The following is a 27,996-nucleotide window of genomic DNA, read 5'->3' as shown; positions in this document are numbered from 1 at the left end:
AAAAGGAAAAGACACGACACCCACCAATATAATGGGAGACTAAACTGCATTGGTTCAACAATCCTAATGTAGCAGGACCTCCTGATAACGGGTCTTGAGACTTGGTGACATGGAAATTACTGTATGTTAAAAAAAACGTATAAATTCTTATTCCACATTTTTATTGAATTATACTTTTTGGTCACTATAAACTGAAAGGTCTAATATTTAAAAATTATCTTAGAGTACATATGACATACAGTACGTACACATAGAGTACAGTGTATCGTAAAACTATTCAAACTGGGTGTACATTACATTAAATACAAATATTTCTCTGGATGCTAACCATTTCGTATAATCTCTTAGACAGTAGCTTACCTAATTGTTTTCATCAATTGGAAGATTTCTTAAGTTCAGCCCATATATTGTATGCAGATAAATGCAAATATAACCAAATTAACATAACGAGTCGGGTCAAGGGCTGTTTGCGAGCACCTATTATGGACGACAGGGCATATCTGTTTGACACGCCCCGGTTAGCACCACGGCCAGCTACCTTCATCGTACTCGGTACCCATGTTCATAGGCAGGTGACATTCCAAGTTCACCTAGGAGAGTCCCAATCTATGTGCATGTACCAATCTATGCATGTACTGCATGTTGAACTTCTTTCGCACCGTACGTAGCCAACCGTGCTAATCGGAGGTGTGAGGGAAGGCCAACTTACTAAACACAAAAAGCAGTTCTAAAGAAATTAGTTTCCTAACACACATATACTACTGTATTATCTTGTCTCGCTTTGCCAAGGAGATTTTACTGGTAGGAACGAAGTTGTAAACTGAGTGTACCAGCCTGCAATAGATTAATGTGTCTGTCCGTCCGTCCGTCCCCATTCAATACTTTAACGAAGTGAAATCTCGTGCTGTTGGGTGTAATAAAATTGCGCAAAATTCCAATGTTCCTACCAGCCCACCCTGCAGGGACCTGTTTTTCATGGTATAAATATAATAGTGTACACACACACAGAGATACAAGGTACACATCGACAAGCAATACGAACACACGCACAAATACGTGAATACAAAAATTACCTTTCAGCAACACTAGTGTACACATACAGTGTACAAACATACATACACACACACTACTACACTATGGACCCAAGTCACATGTTGGCTGAAAGGCATTTTTCACCAATTTTCTAGCGGCGGGGGGGGGGGGACCCCAACAAAATAATGGTGAGCGAATGCGTTATTTCCCCTCCATCTCATTGAATGTTGGCGGAAACTGCCTTTCTGCCAACGCATGAATTGGGCCCGTGGTCTTGTGCAAGTAAATGATGACGTGCAGTCGCTATACAATAGGGGTGCACTGCTGCTGGGGTTGCCAACCGTCTGCTTTTCGACCGGACTGTCCAGTTATTTTTTTCCCCTCGACCTTGCCTCGAAAATGTCCGTTCCATGCCTCCAACCCGACGGACGTGAAGTCCGTCTGCTCGTGGGATGCGTTCGCCGTGCAAGACAAGCACACCTCCACCCCAATATGACATGGAGCGCGCTTGGTGGAACCCACTGGGTCTAGAGCCTGCCTACGGTAATACAACAATGCCGTTAAACATTGGCCCTGAAGGCCATTGGACTGACGGATTGCAAAATGTACAATGTTTTTGAGGTGAGAAATGGAAACTTTTGTCTGTCCAATGTTTGATAATTTATTGATGTTTTAGCCATGATCAGGGTTTATTTTTTTTACTTAATGTTTTCGGATCGCTGGTCAATAAAAAAAGACAGGTTATGAGTAGCCACATCCAGAGCCACAGGAAGAAATATTCTGGATGTGGTTGTGCCGGGTCATCAAAATGAATCACCAAAAATGAAGCTCTACCCATGATCCTATATAGTGGTGCATAATGAGTTATCTACAAATCGTAGACCAACATTCCATCAAGCGGTCGCCGCCCCCTCCTCCAACTGCTCCTGTCCCCTAACTCTCTCCAAACCAATGAACCATGAACACGCCCTTCTGTCCGTTCCTTGAAAATGGGAAAGTTGGCAACCCCAGTCGGTGGTTGGATATGTGCGCGCGTGGGGGGGGGGGGCACGCGGGGGGCACATAGGAGCACGCGCAGGGGGGCACGCACTGACCTTGCTGCCCGACTCCTTGCTGCCACACTCCCCCTTGTCGTACCACCACTTATTTTTGAGTTTGTCTAGAATGCCCTGCTCGCTGAGCTTTAGCACGGCCAGGTTCACCTGCGGGCTGCCCTCGCCCCAGGGCCGCCCGCCACCCACCCACCCATCCCGCCACCCGGACAACCGGACAACCAAAGGATAAATGGATAAAGGGACGAATGGACAAATGAACAATCGGACAGGACAAAAGCACACCCAAACGATCAAATGACCAGACAAAGGGTCAACCGGACAAATGAAAAAACAGATAGAATGACATATGGAAAAAAGGACAACCAAACAAAAGCAAGACGACATAAAAGCACAAGCAGAGAAAAAAATATATAGACAATAACACTACCAGACACAGGGATAACAGGACAAAATGACACATGAGCAAATGGACAAACAAGACACAAAGGATTCATGGCGCAGACATAGGACACAGAGATATATATATGGGACACATTGGAGATGCACAGAAGCATACGAGATGTGTAACACACGTGGGAGACATGGGGCTCACACGAGACGCAAGCACAGAAGGGGATAGGTGGGACACACACAAGAGCACACGCAAGACAAACAGAAAACACAACATACTTTTTGTAAATAAAAATTATCGCACCAGGAATGTAGGACCCATGGAGAAATAAAGGTTCGGGGGGGGGAGCACAATAGGGAAAGACATGAAACATGGAGATGCATGGACACACACCAGACACATGGGAAACATACAGGAGACACGGGGACACGGAGACACAAGGAAACGGAAGCACGGAGGCACAAAACGATGGGTACATGGAGACAAGAGGTTTAGTGGTTGCCGTGGCCCGGGGGGTGGGGGTAGGGGGAGTGGCGGAGACGGTACCATAATTGCCGGAAGCAGCACGCGTGTGAACGAGGTGGTGGTGGTGATGATGATAACGGTGGTGATAGTGGTGATGTAGGTGGTGGTGGTGGTGAATACGGTCATCACGGTGGTGATGATGGTTAATTAATAATGGTAGAGAATTTAGATGAGAGTAATTTTAAGTTAATAAATTAGCAATGGCCCGTGGTGATTTAGGACATATCTTAGTAACAATTAAAATAGCATTGATATGAATATTAATTTACAGTAGTCATTTTATTAATAGCAACCCATATTTAGCGATTGTGAGAAATGTGGAGTCATAGTAGTTATAGAATGAAGGTGCTAAGAGTAATTTGCAAACATTGTTTTACAAATTGTCAATATTTTTTGTCATATAAAAAATCAAACAAGAAAAAATGACAAATGTATGTAGTGACGATGACGGTGGTGATATTTTGCAATGGTGATGACGATGGTGGTGATATTGATGTTGGTGATGATGACGTGCCACCCTTAACACCCAATGTGACGTCATTATTCCGTGTTCAGCGTTTGCATAGGGGTTAGGAGACAAGGCACGCACACACGTGTACACACACACGCACATAGACACACACACACGCACACACAAATACACACAGAGAAATTTCATAAATAATATCACATTTCTTGGTTATATTATGTTATGATTTCTCAAAAACGACTTTATACGAAAGCGATATCCACGCCGCCTTAAATAAAATTTAAATGCAATTTTTTTTTCAAGGGGAAAAAAATGCAACATTGCAAAAACAATTTTCCCTCCCTCTCAAACAAATTGTAAATGTTTGCTTTTCCACGGTTTTCCGTTTGTTTCCCTTATTTGCGTTCGCAGTATCGCTTTCAGTAATCGGCAGCGGAGAGACGCGCAAAAGGGTCAAGTTGTAAACCGAGTAATATAATCGTATTGCTTGCCTTAAGTCAAAACTCCTCTCGTCCACAATGTAGCGGATTAGAAGAGAGTCGCGTATGCATATGAAAATGCACAGCGTCATGCGCCCTTCAAGATGTTGAATTTGTTGTTGCTGTGAAACGAGCGTGGCTGAACCAAAAGTGTGTTTTAGAATTGTTACATATGCGTTTCTCTGAGTTGTTGCCTAACGTTAGTAAAAATTGATAACAGTGATGATGATGATGGTAATTTATGATCAGCGGTGACATTATACGTTAGGTTTTAAGAGTCGTGCCGATTACTGTTGGGGGAACCGGGGACTGGGGAGACAAAACGATTATTAAAACACCTGTTATCTATGACCCAACCTGGGACACACGGACGGAACTGACAGACAGACCCTCACGTGGACAGACATACCCTGACAGACACATACGGGGACAGACGGACATACACGCATGCAGACATGGACACAGACGCACGTGGACAGACAGGCAGACAGACACCACTCGCTCACACGGGACGGTCACGCGGATGGACAGACACTCACGGAGACGGGCACACTCGCTCTCACTCTCTCTCTCTCTCGCCCTGTCTGTCTAGGTCACTTATCTGGGGTGTGCGATTATCGCGAGGGGCATCAGGCCAGGTCACAGTGACCCGGCGCGTGAAGCCACAGGGCTCAGCGCGGAACCCGTGCAGAATTCTCTTTGTCAGCCTCTGTCTGTTTTGACTCTCTCTGTCTCTCCGTATTTCTGTCTGTCTGTCAATCTACTTGTGTGTCTATCAATATGTCCGGCTGTCTGTTTCTCTTTCTCTCTGTCTGTCAAGTTGTCAATCTGGTTGGCTCTCTGCCTGTCTGCCTGCCTGTATGTTAATCAGTGGGTCCATCCACTTATCACTTTAACTGTACGTTTGCCTACCAGCATACCTGACTCTCGTCAACTTGTCCATCTATCAGCCTGTCTCTCTGTGACTGAACGTGTACATGAGTCCGTTTGGATGTCTGTCGAGTTTTTTTTTTCACGCAGTGGCCGTGAGTTCCACTGGTCAATTCAATGAGCAGCTACACACTATTGGCTCCCACTCAAGTCTGGATCACGCACCATCAGGGGCCACGGAAAAATGTGACATTCGTGATGATGGTGAGAAAGTTAAACATACATGTGCAAAATAATTATCCAGCACTGCGCTAAACAAATTAACGGGAGTCCGAGAGAGAGAGATAGGCACATAGACAAAGACACTCTGAGACAGAAAGATGCATGAAACAATAATTGGATGTAAACGCAAAGATAAGAGACAACGTCAGAGAGACACCTGTGAAGATAAAGCCAGCAGTAGACAGGACAGAGAAGATAGCGTTTGAGACACACAGGACTGATTTGTGGACAATAACTGACATACAGGCATTGAGATAGAAATAGTGAGATATACAGACGGAAAGCGAGACAGAGAGACAATCCAATTTGGGACTGAGATAAGCAAATATTTGAAGACAGAAACTAAAGAAAACAGCCAGGCTGACTTGGTGAGAGAGGCAGAATGGGAGACAGACACCGAGAGAGACAGACATACGTAAACATCAGTGGCTACACAAGTCAGAGAGACAGATGTAAACAGAAATACTCTTTGGTTCTATTCGGTAAAGTCACGTAGGTAAAAAATAAAACAACATCAGGCCACTTGTGTTGTGGCCAAAACGTCGTGATTTTTGTTTTATTTTTTACCTACGTGACTTTACCGAATAGAACCAAAGAGTATGGATCCTTGCAGTCACGAAAGCTTCAAATCTAGAAGTAAACAGAAATAGCTTCCCAAGACTGACAGAGAGAGTGGGTGTCTGCACGGGTTATGCGCTGGAGCCAAATAGGGTTAGGGGTTAGGACTGGGTGTCATTGATTAGGGTTTAGGTTTAGGGGTTATGGGGGAGGGTTGATGGCTCGGGGTAGGGAAAGCGGTAGTGGTGCCACTACCTTTGAGTCTCCCGTGTTGCTGCCGCACTCCCCCTTGTCATACCACCACTTATTTTTGAGCTTGTCTAACAGCCCCTGCTCGTTGAGCTTAAGAACGGCCAGGTTTACGGAGTTTCTTCACAGTGAGGGCAGGCGCGGCACAACAACAGCAACACACACGCGGTTAACGCACTTGGCTCGCCATCGCCACAGCACCGCCGACGACGTCACCGCACACTGGCGTCACTCGGCTCCCCATCACCACACCAGAATCACTCACAGCATCATCACTCTGATCCCTATCATCACACCAGCATCACTCACAGCATCATCACTCACAGCAACATCACTCACAGCAACATCACTCCACTCCCCATCACCACACCAGGATCACTCACAGCATCATCACTCCGCTCCCCATCACCACAAGATCACTCACAGCAACATCACTCCGTTCCCCATCACCACAACAGGATCACTCACAGCGACATCACTCCGCTCCCCATCACCACAACAGGATCACTCACAGCATCATCACTCACAGCAACATCACTCCACTCCCCATCACCACAATAGGATCACTCACAGCATCATCACTCACAGCAACGCACTCCACTCCCCATCACTACAACAGGATTACTCACAGCAACATCACTCCGTTCCCCATCACCACACCAGCATCACTCACAGCACCGCAGTGGCACAATGATAGCGGCTACGATGACGATTATGGTTATGGATCGGGGTGGAACAACGCGTCAATTAACATAGACGAATATCAATTGCATCTTATGCTTATGATACATGCATCAAATCGGTTGTGTTAAAAAATGTTTTAATCTCTATTGGAATAGGGGATGGATTAGTGCTGCAGTGGTTCACGTATTGCACTTATGAATGCAATGATCGGAGTTTGATTCCCGACCCCCACAGCTTGACAAGCGACATCTGAATCGGCCCTGAGCCAGAGCGGTGCAAAATTCCACACACTTCCATAGCAGGGGGAAGCTGTGTGTCCTCAGGATGACGACTGTTTGACTTCCCACAAATTTGTATTAACTTTAACGACCCTAGAAGGAAAGATGATGGAGAATGGCTGAATCGATCACCGATCGTAATTCCGTATTTGTCAAATTGACGCGTTGCGGTGGACACGTCGGTGTGTGGGTTGTAAGGGAATGGATGTGCCCTGCACACTTCCCGGGGGGGAAGGCATTCACTCACGTTCTCCCTGATTTCAGAGTAATGCACGCTCACTCGCATTAGTTCACACAAAAACAAACACAAAGATCCCCCGAATAGCTTTAACGAATTTGGGGGCAAGTGCTGTTAGCGAGCACCCATGAAGGTCGGCACGGCCCACGAGGAGGAGGGTGGCTCACACCATGCCCAGCCACTTTTGTCTCCCCAGTGCTATTTACACACTGCATCAGGTACTCCTTTGGGGCTGAGTCGACCTCCAGAAGGTTCAGAAGCTGGATTGGTTCATACATTTGCCATCATTATTCATTGTTAGCAGGAATCGAACATTTTCATCCCCACGATCACACTGCACTAAATCACACTTTCACACTCACACACATGATTACATACACATTATTTTGTATTCACTGTCATATTCTCAATATTTCCCTCTCTCTTACATTCACTCTCACACTCTCTCTCACATCTTTTCACTCTCACCCACACTCCCGCGCTCACAGGATGCCTCCCTAGGTGGTGAGGGTATTTAGTTATCTGGCTTCATGCATGGATGGTTGGCAAGATATGTTATTGTTATCTGGAGGGTTAGCGTGTTAGAAGGATGCATATATTTCTACGTTGTATCTCTGTAAACATCTATTTGACAATGGTTATTTCATCATTTAGGTTTTTTGGGTTAGATCGCGTAAATATATAAATGTGTCGTTAAACCCGCCACCACCCGACACAGCCAACTGGTAAGGGTTGTCACGTAAACAGAACATGCCAAGCCACAACATTTAGATTGTAAATGTTGTGGCTTGGCTCTCCAACACACCTTACTAGTTGACACAGCCAACTAGTAAGGGTTGTCACGTAAACAGAACATGCCAATTCGTCACTAGTACAGCACTAACCGGTGTGTTGGAGAGCAAAGCCACAACATTTACAATCTGAGTACGACACTTCACCAGTAATTACAACTAGCTTCATCCACAAATCTGGCTGTCGCCTGATGAAGATAGTTGTAATTACTGACAATCTGAGTACAACGTAGATTGTAAATGTTGTAGTTTTGCTCTCTAACACACCGGTGTGCTGTACTAGTAATGAATTGGCATGTTCTGTTTACGCGACAAACCTTACGAATTGGCTGTGTCGGGTGGTGGAAGGTTTAACGACACATTTATATATTTATGCGATCTAACCCAAAAAAAACCCTGTATTTTGGATATTGGTCGCGAAAGCCTACATGTTAAACTTAAATGGTTATTTCATCTGTGATTTGCTGCTCAATTGTAAATCTGGTCAGTTTTCTGGTTGGTTAAGTGTGCCACTGGTTTTAAAGTGATTTTACTCGCTGGTAAGCAATCTGGATATCTTGTTAGTAATCTGATTGATTATATATCTGGCTGTCTGATTAGTTGCTGTATGGGTATCTGTGAATTATTTGTGTGGTTGGCTCTCTCATGTCAAATGGTTAGATATCTGGTTAACTGCCTGTTTTGCCACTATATATGATGTATTACCTGTCTCATTATCTACATATCTTATATGTTATCTGAACAGTTGGCTGACTTATTAGTTTCCTGATTAGTTATCTCATGACCTGTTTTTTTACTGGCTGGTTTTCCATACATTTTGCTAGCTGTTCCTCTGGAAAGCCGTCTGGTTACCTTGCTAGCTCTTAGCACAACGGCGTGTACATTTATAAGATGCGCGTTCGTGTGGATGTACGTGAGGCGAGATGCTCACTCAATGGATTGCCTTGATTGTAAATTTACCATGATTGCATTGGAACTCCTTGTTTGAATAAGCACCTCATGGTAGACTTCACAGTGCTCATAGGCGCAGGCCAAATAAGGGTTCACAATAACGACCCCAAGCAAGGGCTCATTAGAATACGCATTTCTAATGAGCGTGCAAATTCCAGCACTTCGACGTTCGTTACATTTCAGGGTGGTTATTAGCAGAGTCCCATTGCAGTTGGTAGTCCACATAAGCATAGGATTTGTGATAAAGTGTAGACAGGTGTGGGGGATGTGGGGGGTCTTACCTTGAGAAGGGACAGCCTGGGGGGGCCTGGATTCAGTCGAGGGTCCATGTTTAAAAGGGTAGCGTATGACTTTGCCTCTAAAGATAGCCCGGTCGTGCCTAGTGGCTTATGAAGAAGCCTCCTCAAAGCTGTTAGACAACTTATTTTTTTTAAATCAGATCTTAATTCATATCAATTGTGGATATTAATCTACGCAACATTATGTAAATGAAGCGTTTAGACGGTTTTCTGCAATCTACCAGTGCTCCACTGGGGTTAGAAAATATGCATTGAGAATATAAAAGGCGTAGGTCACTGCAGATATGGAAGACCACCAATGACAATGAGACAGTAATGACTATGATAGTTTGCGTGGAATATAACGACAGCTTTAGGGAAAACATTTTAAGTCATTGAAAAAAAGTAGCAGAGAGGAAACATGTGCAAATACTTTTTTTTCCCTCAGTGACAGGAAAAGCATTTTTAACTGCAAAATGTGCCTGTGTTTTTAATCGTTAAAGGGAGTTTGCCTCAATGTCTTGATTGAAAGCCACAATGAATCGTCCTTCAGGCCTTCCTCAGGATGAACATTTTTTCCCAATGGCGGTTTGTTTATTCACTTGGGCCACAAAACGGATTGGTTTCCACTTCACTTAGGCTCGTTAGAAGGGTAGTGCCTCATAAGTTATGCCACCGAGTTTTCCTCACGTTGTGAAACTGTAGCCCTAAAGTTGTGCCACCGTCACTAAGACTCATCAGTGAGGTTTTGCCTCATAATCCTGTTTTAATGTTCAAGACCGGATTCTCAAACTTTACCGTGTATCATGAGCAACACGTAGCCACATATGACGAAGCTAGTTGTTGGCTTGATGCTATTTAGTCTCTGGATTATAAGACGCCCTTCCTCCCCCTGTATTTTAGAGCATACGTTATGAAGATGTCTTATAATCCAGTAGGTGCATGTGTGTGAGAGACCAGATCTGTATCACTTGCTTAACACTCGGCACAAGTTTGGGTTGGGTTGTACTTTCCAGAACGTCTTAGCAATCCGGGGAATCGGATACTTATTTACAGACCGATTATGCGATCAATAAACTGATGCTTGTTTTGTTTTGCACTACTGTACTGTCATTTATTTGTCTAGGCGAGACCGGGACCTGCTGGCAAACTCCCACGCCACCCCTTTAAAGGTGGCACCCCCTTCTACCTGTCTAAGTTGACTCAAGTCCAAGGTGGGGGAGACCCCACGGCCGGAGGCGGGATGGGCACGGAGGAGCGAGTGTGTGGGTGCGTGTACTTGTGTTTGTGTGTGTAAGGATGTGTGTGTGTGTAAGGATGTGTGTTTGTGTAAGGATGTGTGTGTGTGTATTCGTTTGTATCTTTGCGTGCGTTTGTGCGCACATGTGCACGTTTAGTAGTTTGTGTTGGTCTATGTTGGTGCACATATATGTATTGGACTCTTGGCGGGTGTGCGTGTTTATTTTTTTGCGATTGTTGGTACACGTTATTTTTTGCATTTTTTGATGTGCGTTTTGTTAACGTGCATTAGTTAGCTAACACAGCTGCATTGTAGATTTAAAGCTTTCGTGACTGCTAGGATCCATACTCTTTGGTTCTATTGGGTAAAGTCACGTAGGTGAAAATAAAATAACAAAAGGCCGCTTGTGTTGTGGCCGAAACGTCGTGATTTTTTGTTATTTTATTTTCACCTACGTGACTTTACCCAATAGAATCAAAGAGTACAGCTGTATTGTGTATATATCTGTTCACCTTGGGATGCAACAGGGATGTCTTCCGGTAGCCTACACATAGTGCAAGATGCTTGGTGTGGTCAAGGGATGGCCAATTATTGGTTAACCATATTACCTATGCTGTTGATCTGGTAATGGCTGCTCACTTTGAGGAGTTGGAGACAACTACTGATGGAACGTGCTAATAAGAGATGGGACCTGAGCATCTGCCCGACAAAAACAAAAAAAAATCCTGGGTAGTTTATGTCATCAAATACTCCACTGTCTCAACTCCCCACAAGTGATGGGGCAGTTGTGGAGTGAGTGTAAAAGTTTCTGCTCCTGGGCAGCATGCTTAGGGCTCGCTCCAGTTTCGCACCAGAGGTTTCACTCCAAATCAGTCGAGTGGCATCTTATCATCAGCTGTGTAACGCTGTGTGGAAGTTACCTATCACTCCATACGAAGTTTCGGGTCTTCTCGGCCACAGTCGTGCCCTCCCTTTATGCTTGTGAAATGCAGACCCCTTTGAAGGAGCATTTGTGCCAGATTGAAACATTCAGGCTGACGTCTCTATGATCCTTCCTGGATATAACTAAACTGCATTTGTGTGAGCTCCCAGATCCTTGAAAGATATGGACACAGTCCCATCAGTGACCTCCGGCAGGTGGCTGGGTCATGTAGCCCACATGCCCAGCCACCACACGCCCAAGCAGTTTCTATTTGGCCAGATAAAGGTGGATAAACGGGTGCAGCACGGGCTAGAGGAGAGACGGACTTATGTGGTGCAAAAGGATCTGGAGCTAATTGGACTTGCTGATGACTGGTACCAGCTATGTAAAGATCGGCCTCTGTGGAGGAAGCTTATGAAGGATGCTACTGGGATGTTGCAGACAGATGCTCTCCAGCAATAGTGAAGGACAAAAGCAGGTAAACTAACAGCGTATGGAACACTGGGCAGCTAAAATGCAGCAAGTTGGCAGTGGGGGGGCACAGATGGCGCATCTCATTCAATCAACCAACCAACTCATAACACATGGTTCCGTCCCGTTACCTCCACTCAGCGAGGCTTCCTAACTTCACGTGGCCTCAAGGTGCATCTAGCCTGGCACAAACACCATGGTGATGTCACCGCCACTTAGTGGCAAATGGCAGTTATGATGGTGTGTGTATTGTGCATTGGATTTTATTGGTTTTGTGTGTGGGTATTGCGGTGTATTGGTCTACATATACACTGGTGTATATTGCTGAGTATTGGCGTTTGTATTGTCTTTCTTGGAGTGTGTGTATATTGCAGAATAATGGTATGCGTGTATATATTATTTGTATTTGTGCGTGTCTATATATTGCTGTGTATTAGTACTGCTGTGTATTCCAATTCATTGTTTGTATGTATGTGTATATTGCTGCATCACAGTGTATATTGATCTTAGTAATGGTGTATTGTTGTGTATTTGCATTGGTGTGTGTAAGTATTGATATGTGAAGTATCTGCAGAAGTATTTGTATTGGTGTGAATATTTATATATTGCACCTTTGTGTGCATGTATTTATTCTTGTGTATATGCATGCATGTGTACATTCATGGGTGTTTGTATTTGCGTGGGGCTGTATTGGTGTGCATGTGCGTGAGTGTCCAGAATGTGACCGTTCCTCCTGCCCTTCCCCAGGCCACACGAAGACCCCACCACAACCCCACACCTCCAGCCTGAAAACCCCAAGCCCAACACAGCCTCACAGGTGCCACCTCCTCCCTTGAGCCTCCTCCACTGCATTTATCTTCAACTCACATTGGCCTCAATTTCACTTTCACTTCATGGACATGGGTTCAAATTACGTGCCACACACTGTTTTCTTGAAGTGCTGAAAAACTTCGGGCTTTGATTACATCCCAATTTCATAATGTGTAAATGGCCGAATGGCACTGTGGGTACAGGGGTCAACTCGGTTATCAAATTAAGTGTACCATTCTGCAATAAGTTAGAAGTGGTTGCCATGTGAACAGACTGTCCCCTGTTTACCGGCTCAAGGCCATGATCATAAATGAATGCTGCTTAACATTCGTTTTGGCGGACAAATGAATTGGCTTTTAAACTATTTCAAGTAATAAATTTGGTGTCTTTTATTTAACCACCTGAGAAACCTATAATAGAGGTTTTTGAGTGAGATTGCGTAAATATAAATGTGTCGTTTAACCCGCCACCACCCGATGCAGCCAATTAGTAAGGTTCGTTACTAGTCTTGCACACTGGTGTGTTGGAGAGTAATTCCACAACATTTATAATTCGCGTACAACATTTCGCCAGTAATTACAACTAGCATCATCAGGCAACAGCCATATTTGTGGAGAAATCCTCCTGTTTCGTCCTTAAATAGAGGGATAAATATGATGTCGTCACTTGTGAGCCAATCAAGTGCGAAGGCCAAAGGGGGGTGCATATAAATTACAATGGCTATCCACTGTAGTTCCCTGTCTGTTTTGCTTTTAAGATCTCACAGCCTGTCATTAAGTAGATGTAGTGCTTTTCAATTACTTGCAGGGAACGTTTAAACTTAGAAAATGTGTGCATTATGCCAGAGGCTCCCAACAGTCTACTTTTGTGCGCTTCATCACACGGTCTTTGAATTCTGCTTTACAACAGATTAAGCACCTTGGTTTGAACAGTTTTTTAGAACTCTAATGGGGCTCCTAAAAGCCTACAGGGAAGTAAATCAAGGTGCATAGAGGTTTGGGAAAGTTCACTGAGGCTCCTGAATGCATGTAGGTACTCAGGAAGGTGCATTGAGATGGCCCACAGGGGGTCTTTAAGGATTATAAATACGCGAAAAGCCTCTTGAGGCTTACGAGGGGTCGTGAAGCCTTGTAGAGTTTTGAGGAGGCTTGTGAAAGCACACTGGGGGTGGAGTAGTGACGCAGTGGTTTATCGCACCAACCTGCTCATCTGAGTTTGATTCTTGGCCATGGCTAACATCTGAACAAGCTTTGGGCACCTCTTTCACCAACCCGCATTGACTGACATGGTGATATGTTCAAATAACCTCCGTAACTGACACTGCATGGGATGGGTTGACAAAGAGCTGTACATGATATATGATTATGAAGGCAAATTAAGGCCTACTAGAGGCTTGTGAAGAGCCAACGGTATACAAAGAACCCTTAAGGTCAGTGAAGGTTCATGGATACTCATTAAAGAAAGTGAAGGTTTGTAAAGACCATATAGAGGCATGAGAAGGGCCATCAATCCCTAAGAGGACTGAAGAAGGCGTATGGAAATTGTATAATGCTCATAAGAGACTCATGAAGCCTACGGGTGCCCATTATGACTTATTAACAGTAGTCTAGCTATCGAGCATGCAAGCAATGCAACTATGGAGAGGGGGGAATTCGGATAAGGGGCTTCATTTCATTTATTGCAACCTGTACCCATGCCAACCACACCACGCTACTGGCAAGACATTTTAGAAAATGTCACATGAAGCCTACCGAGGTTTGAGGTTTTCTTTTTTACAAGGCCTATAAAGACTCAATGAGGCTTGTGGCAACCCGTGGGGGTCTGAGTGGGCCCCCTTTCAAAACGAGAAGCGGGGTTAGCGGCAGGAGGCTTCTGGGATGCAACTGGGATTGTGGTGGGGTGATCTCAGCCGCGGGGACCCACGCACCTAAAACTGGAGCCCTTGGGTGTTGCGATGCCATAGCCCTTGGAGTCGAGGTTGCCGCCGACTTTCATAGTGTCACACGGCTTGCGCTGCTCGATGTACTCGTTCATCGTGGACTCGAGCAGGTACGCGTACTTGCCCTTGGACTTGCGCACGCGCGCCACCCCCTCCGCCGTTGTCTTAACGAACACAGATGGCTCCGCTGACTTCATGTACGACCACATCTTGTCATACACCGCAATCTTGGAGCGCTTGAGAGGTCAAGATAGTTATAAAGGGGTCGCAGGGGTTACAGGGACCATACAACAGGGATGAGGTGGTGAGAGAAAAGAAATTGTTATTGAGTGAAAGTTGGACACGAAAAAAGTTAGGCATATTCCTGTTCAATTAACCATGGGGCTGCAAAAATCTCTGCTTGTGGCCATGACCCAGTGGTGGAAATTCTACATTCCTATGGTGGGAGCTAGTTAACCATTGGGGCAACGCCTCTTGAAATCCTACAAAATGGTACCAATTTCATTGATCCTGGAGGAATGATAATGATGGGCTAAGTCAATCCCTGAACGATATTTGAACCTGTGAGCTTCTGAGAACGTGGCCAAAACAACTCCCGGCCAAGAAAGAAACCACAAATGTTCACACTGATCCTATCGTTCTATACTTTACTCAGTTCACTGGCTCCTGTCATAGGAATATGACACTTCCACCACTATCCATGTCATTGGGATACACTCATACATTTGACCTTTGTCTTGTGATTTTTACCCAATTTTGTCATAACAATTTAAATTGCAATACAGTATAATGCAACTTACAGCCCTTATGTCAGTCTACTGTTGGATGAAGGCATCATGCCCATGCAGAGTTCGAGGTCGTTTGGCAATTCTTCATTACACTGATCTGCGTGGGTTGGTGAAGTGGGGCCCAGGGCCAGTTCAGACATCACTCGCCACCGATGTTAACGGTGGCCAGGAATCAAACTCTGGTTGCTGGGTCTATAACGCAGCGTGCGAACCGCTGCACCATCACCCCACCCCAGTACAGTACAATACATCACGTATTTATATATCATTTAAAGCAATGCCTTCATTTTACAGAGTACATAAAATGGAATGGATAATCGTGGGTTGCTCTTACCCAGATTTAATACAGGATCTCAGCAGCTATAGAATTACTACTATGAGCCCAAATATAGAGACAGATGACCAGGTCAAGGACTAGAACTAATAGGGTCACCCAAATACCATAACCTCTGCCTCAAATTTGAGTTACCAACCCCATGCTGTCTTGTCTCCCCACAACTCCCTATGTCTCTCCATATCTCCCCATGCCTCCCCGCTTCTCTCTGGTTTGTTCAGTTTCCACCCACATCTCTTGTATCTCTCCATGTTTCCCTGCTAGTCCTCTCCTCTCTCCATTTCTTCCTGTTTCTATCCACACCTCCCCATCTCCCTATGTCTCCACCCCCCACGACCCCTGGATCTCACCCGGAAGAACTCCTTGGTGGAGCCAGCTTCAAGGGTTCCGTACGCAATCTCCGTCTGCTTAGCCAGGTCCTCGGCGCTCTCGATGGGCGACACCATGCGCTCGACCGTGAGGAAAGCAGCCAGGTTGGCCGTGTAGGACGAGATGATGATGAGGGTGAAGAACCACCAGACCCCACCAACGATACGGCCAGACAGGGACCTAGTACCGCACAAAAACGCGTATACAAAACAGACATACGCACGAACACAGGAGTCCAAGTGCCGGAATATGTGAGGCATATAATGGTTCATCTCACTCCCCTACAACTGGATGAATTGTCACAGTTCAAGGTTACGATCAATTCGGGAATAACCATGTACCCTCCACCCCCTTATCTCACCTCCCAGTATTTCTGGGCACACTAGGGGAAAGCGCATGCAACGCACCTAGGGGAGATGTCGCAGCCCTGGCGCATGAAGGCGCCCAGGGAGAACCAGAGACTGTTGAAAATGCCGAACTCGTTGGGCTGCTCGGTGGAGACGGTTCCCACGAAGGCGGTTCCAGCCATACCGGCACCACCGGCCCCACCATACACCGAGCCCACCAGGCTGAGGCCACCCCCGTTGGCGATGCTGGCGCCCAGGTCCCTGCCCCCGAGACCTGGGGGCACACGGGTATGCCGGTTGTGTGGGCTTGTCGGCAAACAGGTACACAGGTATTTGGGTATATAGGTACACAAATATGTGGGTATTGTGGGTTCATGGGTATGTGATGTATGTTATGTGGATACATGGGTAGAGGATGTGATTGTACGGGTATTGAGGTTTTCAGATACATGGTTGCATGAGTAAATGAGTACTTGAGTACACAGATATACAGCTGAGGAGGGGAATGAGGCAGAGGAGGTGGAGTAGAAGATCATAGAGGAAGAGCGAATGGAGAGTAAATCATCCCCCTAACGTGTGAAAAACTGGCATCCACCCATTGGTGATGGTAATATGGTGATGGAGCACATGGATGACAATGATGACGGTGATGATGATGATGAACAGGAGGCAGTACTGCAGGACTCTCACCTCCTCCGTCGTCAAAGGTGGCGGCGCTGTCGTCGGGTCGCCACTCGTAGGGGCTGAAGCGGCTGACGAGGAAGAGCACGACGCTCACGCCGATGTAGGCAAACACGATGCACATCCAGATCTCATAGGCGAGCGGGTCGAGGAACGAAAACACCCCAGGTTTGGACTTCTGCGGCTTCTTGATCATGATGGAGATGCCCAGACTCATGAATGGCTTGGAGAAGTCGATGACCTCCTCGCGCACCAGCGTGATCGTCAGCGGAGCCACGGCCAGGTCGGCTTTCTGCGTTGCCACGAACACAGGAGGGTCAGGAGTCAGGGGTCAAAGTCAGGCAGTGGTGTAGCTATCGGGGATGTGGCACACCGGAGAGCAGGAGAAATGGAACACGGGGACCCCGTTGCATTCCATGCATCAGGGACCATACACACCACATAACACCACGAGGGTTATGGGTCACGTTTGGGTTAAGGTTTTGGTTGTCAAAGATGGCCGGGTGGCTCAGGCATCAGAGCACTGCGCCGAATGTAGGGGATCAGAGCACTGCGCCGAATGTAGGGCTTTAATCCGGGGTTCGGCCAGTCTATGATTAATCCGCGTTTTCTCAAGCATAGTGAGATGATAGTCTCAGTTCGATCACTTATAACAGTCAAAAAATTGTGGGGTTTCTTTGCTGAATTATGCACGTCAGCTCTGACAAGATTGTATGACTATGCAGACAATGCAGGCAGTTTCGCAGCACCAGGTGGTGTGGCTGCCAAAATACTACGACCACACCGGTCACTGTGGCTGACACACAGACATCTACACCGTACTCGCCGGTATGTGTCCTCTCACAAACCTTTATACCATACCAGGTGGCGTGCCGTGACCAGACACTTTTTACTGTATCAAGCGGTGCGGTCGGAAAAAAAAGACATCGCGACTTTTATCAGTCGCAGGCCGACAATGATTTCCACTACACCAGGCAGTTGCAGCTCACACAGATATTCATACCATACAGAGGCAGCGTGGGAGGGATCAGAGACCAATGCGTCGTACATGCGTTGGGGACGGTGCAGCCGACAGCGTTTTGCATCTCACCCCATAGATGAGTTCCCCCACGATGCCGTTCCACGTGCCCGATTCGGAGTTCTTCTCGCCGTACTTGGAGTCGGGCACGATGGCGAGGTGGTATTTGATGTTCACGTGGCGTGCGATCTCCAATGCCAAGTCCACACAGTAGCCCTCGTAGCGCTCGTTCCCCTCCAGTAATTCCGAGTTCTTGCGCAACATCACGTACGGGGCCTCCTGTCGGTGGTGGGGGAGGGAAGAAGGCCAGGGGGGTGGTAGGGAGAGGTGAGGTTCAGGGAGATGGGTGAGGGCATCGCTGTGTGAGTGAGCACGAGTCGGTGAGAGTCCGAGTTCTTGTGCATCATCACGTAAAGTGCCTCCTACCGGAGTTGATGGGCAAGATGGGGTGAGAATGTGGGTTTGTTCATGTGTGTATATGAGTGTGGGGAGCGGTTGTGTGGGGAACGGTAGTGTAGCGGTTAGCGCACTGTGCTACGAACCTGGCGACGCAGGTCTGATTCCCGCTACACCAGTGATGATTATCTGAACCGGTGCTGGGCCTCCCCTTGGTCGACTCAGCCTCAAATGAGCACCTGGTGCAATATGTAAAACTTCGCCACAAGGCAGACAAAAACGGCCGGGCATGGTGTTGGCCACCCACCCTCTTGTGTGCTGTGCCGGCCTTCATAGGTGCTCGCTAACAGCACTTTCCCCAAAAGTCTGTTACAGGCTATAGGGGGATCTTTGTCTTTTTTGGGGAGCGGTAGTGCAGCGGTTAGCAGAAAACCTTGCTCTATTTGGAAAAATGGGGTTACGTGAACTAAGGGGTGAAATGGTACATTTTTGAAAACAGTAACTTCAATAAATAGTAAATAATACAGAACAATGTGTTATTTAATTACTGATGATGATTTGACGACAATGGAGGTGGTGGTGATGGTGAGGGATTCAGGAGGATGACTCCTCGCAAGATGCACGTGTTTGGTCAACAACGCACAGTTGTTATCCTTTCAGCACTCTGGGGAGCACTAACCGCATTCGCTTCCTTTAGAATGGACCTCACAGTTAACTCGTTTATACCCAAACGTCTCAACGTAAAAGGCCACAATAGCAAGTTCAGAGTGGGATTACTGCGAGACCGAGGACTAAGCGGGCAGCCGAGAGGGCGTGCCTAATCTTCGCAGACCGTTTCAAATGTAAAATTCTGCGCGCGCCTCTCCGGTGTCGGTGGCCTGGAACGACGTACACTCGGAAACACTGGTCAATCCACTGCTGTCCGGCAGGTCGCGAATAGGGAATTAGTATACATTTAGTAACTCGCAAATGTGTGAAAATCGCAAATCCAAAATTCACGCATCGTAAGGGTTTAATGTAGTGTATTCTTTGTGGGCCTCTAGAGTTTTGGGTCCTGGATCAATGTCCTGTTCCCCCCCCCCTCCCCAAGATGCACTGACAGAACAGACACAGGTCCGCACCCCCTCGTACCATGATGGTCGACACCACATACGTGTGATTGTTGGATTCGGTCAACTCCTTCTCCACGACGTTGTCCGTTGGCATCTTCAGCCCCATGGACTCAGTGTAGAACCCGGTCTGGGACACGAGCACACGGGGACACAAGGGGACATAGAGATACATGAGAACACGTGAACGAGATGAGGACACGGGGGAGCACGTGGGAATATGTGCGAACACGGGAATGCAAATACTTGGAGAGAGGATGCAGGGATGCCAAAGAACACGTGAAGAAGCATGCAGCATACAACAAAATCAGGTGCGCACAGGAATGTATAAGGACAGGCACAGACGCATGCAGACAAATGTAAGGACATTGGGAAGCCATAGGATGTGAATGCAATTGAAGGACAAGAGAGGGGTGATACAAGGATGTAGGGCAGAAAGGTGAACAAGGCGATACACGGAGACACATGGGGACATGGAGGAGATAGGAAGGACACATGGAGAATACGGTGAGATGTTGACAAATGTAGGTCTCTCTCTATACTGTCTCAGTGCATGAGACAATTATAGCCTCTTTATTCTTATTGGCTAATGGGGTGAGTGTTGTCTTCCAGTGCTGATACCACACCACTGCAGCAATATTTATGATTTTATCTTAGGCTGTGTTGATCTAGGGAAGACCCAAGCCAGGTTAGGGTACCTATCCATGAGTAACAATGATGACGATGATGCAAAAACGCAGGTCTCTGGGATTATAACAAAAGAGCACTCACAGTCAACTACACCACCACTCCTCAATATATTGCGGTGACATCACCTAGGTTCAGTTTGGGCTACGTAAAGTGTTGGGGAGGTTCGCTGGCAGCACATATAACAAACTCAGGTGTTAAGGGTTGACTTACTAAGATGACTGGCAAATGCACCATCTACACTTCCCACTGCGCCATCTTGCTGTGTTTAGTCGGCCGGCATTCATCTCATTGTTGTGTCTCTGATTCTATTTTTGGAGGATGGCCACTGTAAACTGCCACATCGCTCACACGTTCGTACACATGTCCACATGCTCAGACAAAGACCCCCGTAGGTAGCCTTTACCAGACTGTAAGGGCAATGGCGGTGAGCAGGCTGTTACACACACGCAATCATCCACACGAATACACGTGCTCGCACGTGCATGCTCCCTTACACACACGCAGTTGCTCATGCAGCACACGTGACCTCACCTGCTTTGGGCCAGTCTCCTTCATCTCCATGACCAGGATGGAGTAGTTCGTCCGTCTCCCAAAGCCATCAAACTGAATGTTCTGCGTGAGTCCTGACACACGCACCTGCACAGGTGTGTGTGTGTGCGTACACGTGCACATATATATATGCATGCATTCATAAATACATACGAATATATCATAGTTTACAGCCACTTGATAATCCACTGTTGGATGAAGGCCTCACCATAGTGCCAGTGCGGTGTACTTTTGAGGCCACATGAGAGAGAGGGTGAGGGAGGCCTAGGACTGCTTCAAATATTCATAAACGTTGATGTTTGCCATGACAGGGTATCGAACTCCAGTTGCCGGGTTATTAGCATAGGTTGCAAACTACTGCAAACATTGTTATCCACTGTGCCACCGCTCTACCCCCATATACACGCATGTCCACGTGTCCCCTCATCTCCTCGTCCCATGTGTACCCATGTGTGCCCCTGTGTCCCCCTGTCACATGTTTGAGAGCTTGCTCGATCTCGATGCCCTGGTTCCAGGGCACAGCTGGATTGGCGAGGCAGTCCCCGGCCACGCCGCGCCTCAGGATGTCCGTGCGCCGAGTCCGCAGGTAACGGAACGCCTCGGCCAGCACCAGCACTGCGTCGTATGACAGCGCAGACGTGTACTGCACGCGCACAGGGACAAACACGGACAAGCGCAGGAACACGCGTGGTCATGTGGGGGACACGCACAGGGAGAAGACGATTTGGAGCCACACACGGGAATAAAGAGATAAGGGGACGGAACTGGGGGATATAGGATTTGAGATAAAGGAGACAGCACACACAAGGGGAAATGCACAGAGATGAGGAAATAAGGTGGATACACATAGGCGGCCAAGAATAAGGGGATAAGGGGACATGCAAAGACAAGGGATGTGGGGACACTCACAGATTGACATGGAGACACACACAAAAACTCGCGTATCACTTCATGTCCCATCCAGTCCCTCCATCCTCCATAAAGGCCCTGTGCATCTCTCTCCGTATGTCCCATCATGATCCCGTGGATACCTTGAAGGGGCCGTCATGTGATCCTCGGAACTCTCTCCCATCCAACTGTTTCCAGCGCTGCATGAATTTCTGGACCATGGGCTTAGTGTAGTCGACGATCTGGAAGCCGGTGACATTTGCGCCGCCACGCTGCAGGGTCTCGAGACTCATGTCCGAGAAACCCTGTGGGGAGATGGGAGAGACATCGGGATTCAGGGCATATCGGGAGACACGGGAAGATATAGGGACGCAAGGAGACATGAGGACATGGGGGTGGACGTGGACGTGGATACATTAGGATGACACGGGGATGTGAGGAAAAGGCATAGACACAAGGAGAAACGGAGGAGACGTGGGGAGAGACAGGGATACAGGGAGGCATGGGGAGCAGGGAATGATATGGGGATGTAAGGACACTTAATTGTAGTTGGTATGGGAGGAGATGACATATGGAACACAGAATGGGGAGATGTATTGCCCCGTGGCCTTGCTACTCACCAGATTGGCGAGGATGTAGTGATATCCCTTGACATTCTTGCCGATATTGATAATCTGGGTGATGGTCTTCTGCGTGACGGCTGGCTCGCAATCCAACACCACGTAGCGGGGGTCGTGCGCCGAGTCGATCGACGTGAAGGCCGTGCGGAGAGCTTCCTCGGCTCCATTCTCCTCCACGTTCACCGCGCTCACCTGGGACACGGGCAAGGGGCCGCGCGGACACAGGCCAGAGATGCACACACTCACGATCCTCCATGTTTACAGTGTCACCTGGGATAACACGAGACCACGTGGACATAGTGGGACACACCCAGACACACAGGGGTGCATGGGACTGAGAAACACACACAACAAGCCTCCTCGATATTCGTAAGAGACACGGGGACACACAAAGACACCTGGGACGCACAGAGACACAATTGGTGCACGTGCCTCCACCATGCTCAGCTGACACCCGGGGACATGGAGAAACACAGGGACAAATGGGAGAGACCTGAGGATCCAGATTACGAAAAGGGACCAAGGGACAGGTACTACTTGGAAGATGTGGCAGGACACACTGATGCAGGAGGTTATTGAGAAAAATTACATACACAGGTAAATACGTACATGCATGGATATAAACGTACACTTGCATGTGTTTATGTGGACAAGTGCACATGCGTACCTGCCAGCCGTTATGAGCAGCGGCTTCCAATACCGTCTGTAGGACGGAGAGACCTGCACACACATAACCACCATCAGCACCACCCATCCACATCATCAGCACTATCAACACTATCAACATCATCATGACCATCAATATGTCCATTGCGATGGACCGATCAAACTGGCACGTGTGCAGGAGCCAGATGTATTGTTACATCGCAAGATGAAGGCCGTCATCCAGCAGTGGATTGACCAGGGCCAACGTTGACAATGACGAACGATGCGGTTATTGCGGCGGTAGTGGCCCTCGCCTCTGTGCGTGTCGAAGAAGTAGAGGAGGCGGGAGGCGTTGGCGCGGCCCAGCACCCCGAGCAGTGCCCCGCTGACCGGTGGTCTCAGCTGCAGCACGAATTGCATGGGGCCATCGGCCGGATGCGACGGCGTCAGCAAGGAGACGTGAAGTGCCCCGCAGAATGACGTCAGCGTGTGCACCGAGTGCTTGTCGTAGAAGCCGAAGATAGCGTACACGCCGCGCGTAAACTGTGAGCAGACTGCAGGCACCGTACACAAAGGTCTCCCGTGTAGCCTATACCAGCTGTTAGCGAGCACCTATTAAGGCTGGAACGGCGCACGAGGGGATGGTGTGGCTAACACCACGTTCCCCTTTGTCTCCCAAGCAGGGATGTTTACATACCTTGCCAGGTGTGTATTTAAGGCTGAGTCAACCTAGTGCATATGCACTTGGGTTTCGACCTGTCCTGGTTTTCCCAAGGTCAGCCACTTGCTGAAGTAGCCATCTTTGGAAGTCTGTAAGTCTTCCCGGGATATTAAACATAGCAGTGTTTGTCAATTGTGAAACAATAATAATAATATATCCCTCAACACAATGGATTTACATGCAGCATTGGGAGATATTCTTGCCATGATAAATTTCGTTTGTACCTCAGAATAGGAAACTCTAACATGCGTGAACACGTGCAGGAAAGACATGGCAATGTGTACATACAAATAAGAGTGGTGGACACATTTTCCTTGCCAAGGGCTCAACGAGACTTTAAAATATCAATGGCAGGCCACATGTTAGCACATATTCCTCAAATAAAAGAGGCCCTTGCAGTGGCAAGTGACGGAGGGAGATAAAATTAGAAACAGTGGTACAGGTATCAAATATTCTCCCCCAGTACCTTATTAGTGCAGCTAGGGTTGTTGTGAAACTACAACTATGGATCAAATAGTAAACCACTGTACTCTGCACTCCTTCAACAGAGGAATAGTAAATCTACATAAACTCTGCCCTGAAGCCCTCTCGTGGCAAGCAGACCTAGACATCGGTATTAAGCTCCTGAACATGTTGGCAGATGCAAGAATTGTCTGCCTAAGATTCTTGAAGTCATGGATAAATATTGTGTGAAGGCCGTTTCAAATTGGTAGGCCGTATGCAATTAGGTCACAGCCTAGATACAATCAACCTACAATAGCTTCCCTACTCCTTATGTATAGATACATACATTTGTACTAAGCCAATGACCAAATCATCCAGATTACTAAGCATTGAGCCTGGGTAGTGCTTAGATTGGTAACCACCACACAGACAAGGTGGTATAGGCTGTGGGGCCTCAATATGGACTGCAGAGGGCAGTGCAGCAAAATCCATGCTTGTACAATGTTTCCACGTCTTTGCTAACTGTCCTCACCGACCCGCACTGATCAACGTCGTGAGGTATGGTCAAATTGCCTCCACACCCCGCACTGTATGGGAAAGCGCTCGTCAAGCAGTGGATTGACAAAAGGGCCGCACAAGTACTATGTACTGTACACACACAGGGCAAAATAATGATGAGTCGGTTCATCAATTAAAATCCATTCCTGGGTTCACGATGCATGCATGGAATTGCGCATGGCCTGCAAGAATTAATTATTCTTTTGCGCAATTAACATGCCAATGTTATACTGTTTATACAGGCTAAGGGAGTAAATCTAATTGTACAAATGAGACAAAAACAATTAATGAAAATGAGATGGTAAAAACATTTTGCTCATTGCCAATAATCTTGAGCGGAAGCTGATGGACCCCAAAAGCAAGAATAACAACCCAAAGCTCTGAGATGCTGATGAGGGTTTTTTTTCTCTTTCGTTTTGTAAAGCATCTTGAGATGTTGTATTTCAAATTTGTATGCATTCAAATTATCGTTGTTGTATCGTAGCTTTGACCAATTTAATAAACATGTGCATAGGTCATTTTTTTAATTCCCTACCCCTCTGCTGTAGCAGACAAACAAAGGGTATGGCATCAGTGCGGGGTCGACTATAACTGAATCCACATTGCGGCTCCACACGCTTGTCAGGATGCCTCGCAAGACAATGAATTATCCTTTCCTTGCAAGCTAAGGGAGATGCTGCAGTAGTTGTTAAAACCAATGCCCATCTCCCTTCTTCCAAAAAGGAACACCGTGGCTTCCTTACAATTCTGCAAAAACCATTCAGTGGTCTAAACAGATTTTACGATGTCATATAAGGCAGCCTCCACACAATCGGCACAAACCCTTGGAAATTCGCTTAAGTGGTTATCCCTGCTTGACCCTTTACCTGGTCTCAGGCTACGGATTGCTCTGTGCACCTCCACAGCAGAAGGCATACCAGCCAGCCGCTCACAGGGAACATTTTATTCCTCCAACCTTTGGGGCTCCACATCCTTTGCAGAGTCATTTTTGCTTGGGATGTGGGGGTCCCCGCTTCCAAAACCTCACAAATATTCTAAGAAAATCTACAGACTTGGTCATCGAGTTCAGATATCTAATTACCATTTTCTCATTTAAGGATGGTAATTGTGGTGGTGCTGTGAACTTAAGTATAGATGGCATTAACAAATTATTTGTGATCATGAAGTGCTGAAACAGTTTCCAGCTCAGCATTTCTTGACCACCGTACATCCCTACAGCACCAAATTACTCTTTAAACCTCCGAATGAAGGTTGTGATGTCTCCTGATTCCCGGGGGTATGATATGTTGTATATGGTGAAAATAGGCCTGCCACCTCCTCCACCAACCTGAGTTTCTGGGGAGGTCTGGATTCGGTATCCCGTGCAACCATAACGGCTGCATAAGCCAAAGTTCTAAACCTCACCCCTTTCTGCTCGACGTTAGGGGGATTGAGATAAATAAGTCAGTACAAGCTGCAATCGTTGATCAAATTCTCACTTGAGATGTAATGCAGTTGGATGAGACCAGGCTACTGTTGGGTTGAATGGGGTCCGAGTTGATTGCTCCCCCCCCCCCCCCATGGTGGAAAAACAGTAGGCACATCTTACAGATGGCAAGCCAATGATCAGTGGACTGATTAGTGGACTGATCAGTTTCAACGGTATGCACTTACTCTAACTGTTCTACCACCGTATAGTCCAACAGATATTCACGATTTACCCAGCAAGCACCCAAGATGTTTTTTTGTGGATGCACTGGTGGCGGAAAGGCGTGATCACAAGTCTGTGAGCTGTCCAGGATTCCGCAGCCTTCCACTCTTTATATTGAACTGATCATGCCTTATAATCACTTCCACACAAGCGCTAGGCGTCCACAACCCACTCGACTATTAAAGTCACCCCAATTAAGATGTCTGCCCCAAGAGGCCACTTTAGCCAACAACTCAGACAGAAAGTTTTAGAAAGCATCTCTACAGCTTTGCCTGCATCAATCCACAGATGTTCACCTTCAGTTGGAGTGTAGGCAACCCCACCACCATCATTGTTCGCCTTCTGTTGATGGAGGGATACTCCCATAACAGACTTGAGTATCACCTCACACCCCTCACCGACACGCTGCCACACACCCTTAATGTTTTTTTGTTCAATAGTAAGAAAACTCCCTTTTGTTTGCTGTTACCCTGGCCTGAGATAACTGTCCACCGCTCGCGGTGACTGGAGACAGAACCCAGTCAACTGGGCCTCCTCTATTCCACAGACGTCCAAGCAGTAATAGTTTATGGGTTTTAATCCCTAGGCATTGCCAAAAGTGATTTGGCCAGAGGATATGCTAGAATAGATGTCTGCCCCCAGGGGACCTCAAGTGTATACTTATTTTTGATTTTCTCATGTGGTTCTCTGATAATGAAATTTAAGAGGTGGAAAGGTTACCAACCGCTCGCACCTGACCACAGCATAGACGCACACACCGACACATAATGTGTTCACACACATACACATGGTTACACACGTACACATGGTTACACACACAATGTTGTGAGGTGACAGTAGCTGTGATGGTTAGAGATATGTTTGATGGTGTTAGTGGTGGTGGCTGTGTTGATAGTGATATTGGTAGTGTCATGCACTATTCTGTAGATGTTATTCATATTCATGCTATTGATGATGACAATAATGGCCTACAGGGTTTGCAATGGCTATAATGTTGATGTTATTGTTTACAATGTTGTTCATTATGCTATTAATGATATTGGTGATGATGTTATCAATGTCACCCACAACTGTTGGTGATGGCTATATCAGTGGTATTTTGCTAATGCTAATGATATTAAGAGTCTGTTATATCATTGTTGATGTTGGTGATATTGCCACATTAATGTTTTTTTAGTCATTATGTTATTGATGATGATGATGCTGATGTGGGTAATGTCGCCTCCATAATATTGGTGATGGCTATGACAGTATTGTCGGTATCATGTCTTTTTTAATGATATTTACGATGATATGTTAGTGATGCCAATGATGATGAGGCCTACATGCGTTGGTGATGTCGAAGCTGTTGGCCGAATGCAGGTGGTCGACGCGAGACTGCAGCTGGAAGGGCGCCATGGTCATGTTGGGGTCGCTGTTGTGCAGATAAATCCCGAAGCGGAACGCCTCGTACTCCTGTTCCATGTGCGGGATGAAGAGGGCTCCTGGAGACACGCGAGGCCACACAGAGGCATGGTGAATGGGACATCAGGACACGCTGAGATAGGTAACACGCAGAGACACGTGGGGGAATGCCCAGACACATGACAAACTGAGACAGGGACACACAGAGACATGGGATACATTTAGACAAGAAG

At 46.9% G+C, this 27,996-nt stretch overlaps 1 protein-coding gene across 3 annotated transcripts in view; it reads right to left on the bottom strand.

The window, feature by feature from the left end:
* LOC116953367 (glutamate receptor 4-like) overlaps positions 1 to 27,996 on the bottom strand; it is a 58,832-nt gene that overhangs the window by 16,300 nt on the left and 14,536 nt on the right. Inside the window, exons 2-15 of one of the 3 annotated variants that reach the window (XM_032973517.2) lie at positions 27,685 to 27,843; positions 23,261 to 23,500; positions 22,969 to 23,021; positions 22,302 to 22,493; positions 21,825 to 21,986; positions 21,269 to 21,436; positions 20,776 to 20,880; positions 19,577 to 19,684; positions 18,122 to 18,328; positions 17,041 to 17,323; positions 16,411 to 16,624; positions 15,985 to 16,183; positions 14,501 to 14,748; positions 5,917 to 6,031 (exon numbers count right to left, since the gene is read on the bottom strand). In XM_032973517.2, coding sequence (XP_032829408.1) covers positions 5,917 to 6,031; positions 14,501 to 14,748; positions 15,985 to 16,183; positions 16,411 to 16,624; positions 17,041 to 17,323; positions 18,122 to 18,328; positions 19,577 to 19,684; positions 20,776 to 20,880; positions 21,269 to 21,436; positions 21,825 to 21,986; positions 22,302 to 22,493; positions 22,969 to 23,021; positions 23,261 to 23,500; positions 27,685 to 27,843 — 2,453 coding nt within the window. Of the gene's footprint in view, positions 1 to 2,126; positions 2,242 to 5,916; positions 6,032 to 14,500; positions 14,749 to 15,984; positions 16,184 to 16,410; positions 16,625 to 17,040; positions 17,324 to 18,121; positions 18,329 to 19,576; positions 19,685 to 20,775; positions 20,881 to 21,268; positions 21,437 to 21,824; positions 21,987 to 22,301; positions 22,494 to 22,968; positions 23,022 to 23,260; positions 23,501 to 27,684; positions 27,844 to 27,996 lie in introns of all 3 variants that reach the window. The other 2 variants (XM_032973524.2, XR_012946846.1) reach the window with 2 other exon arrangements.

The sequence above is a fragment of the Petromyzon marinus genome, chromosome 3 (genome assembly GCF_048934315.1).
Source record: "Petromyzon marinus isolate PM22_M1 ecotype Great Lakes invasive population chromosome 3, UKy_Petmar_22M1.pri1.0, whole genome shotgun sequence".
In the NCBI taxonomy this organism is placed as follows: Eukaryota; Metazoa; Chordata; class Hyperoartia; order Petromyzontiformes; family Petromyzontidae; genus Petromyzon; species Petromyzon marinus.
The sequence above is the reverse complement of the archived record's forward strand: the minus strand, read 5'-3'. Positions and strand labels throughout refer to the sequence as shown.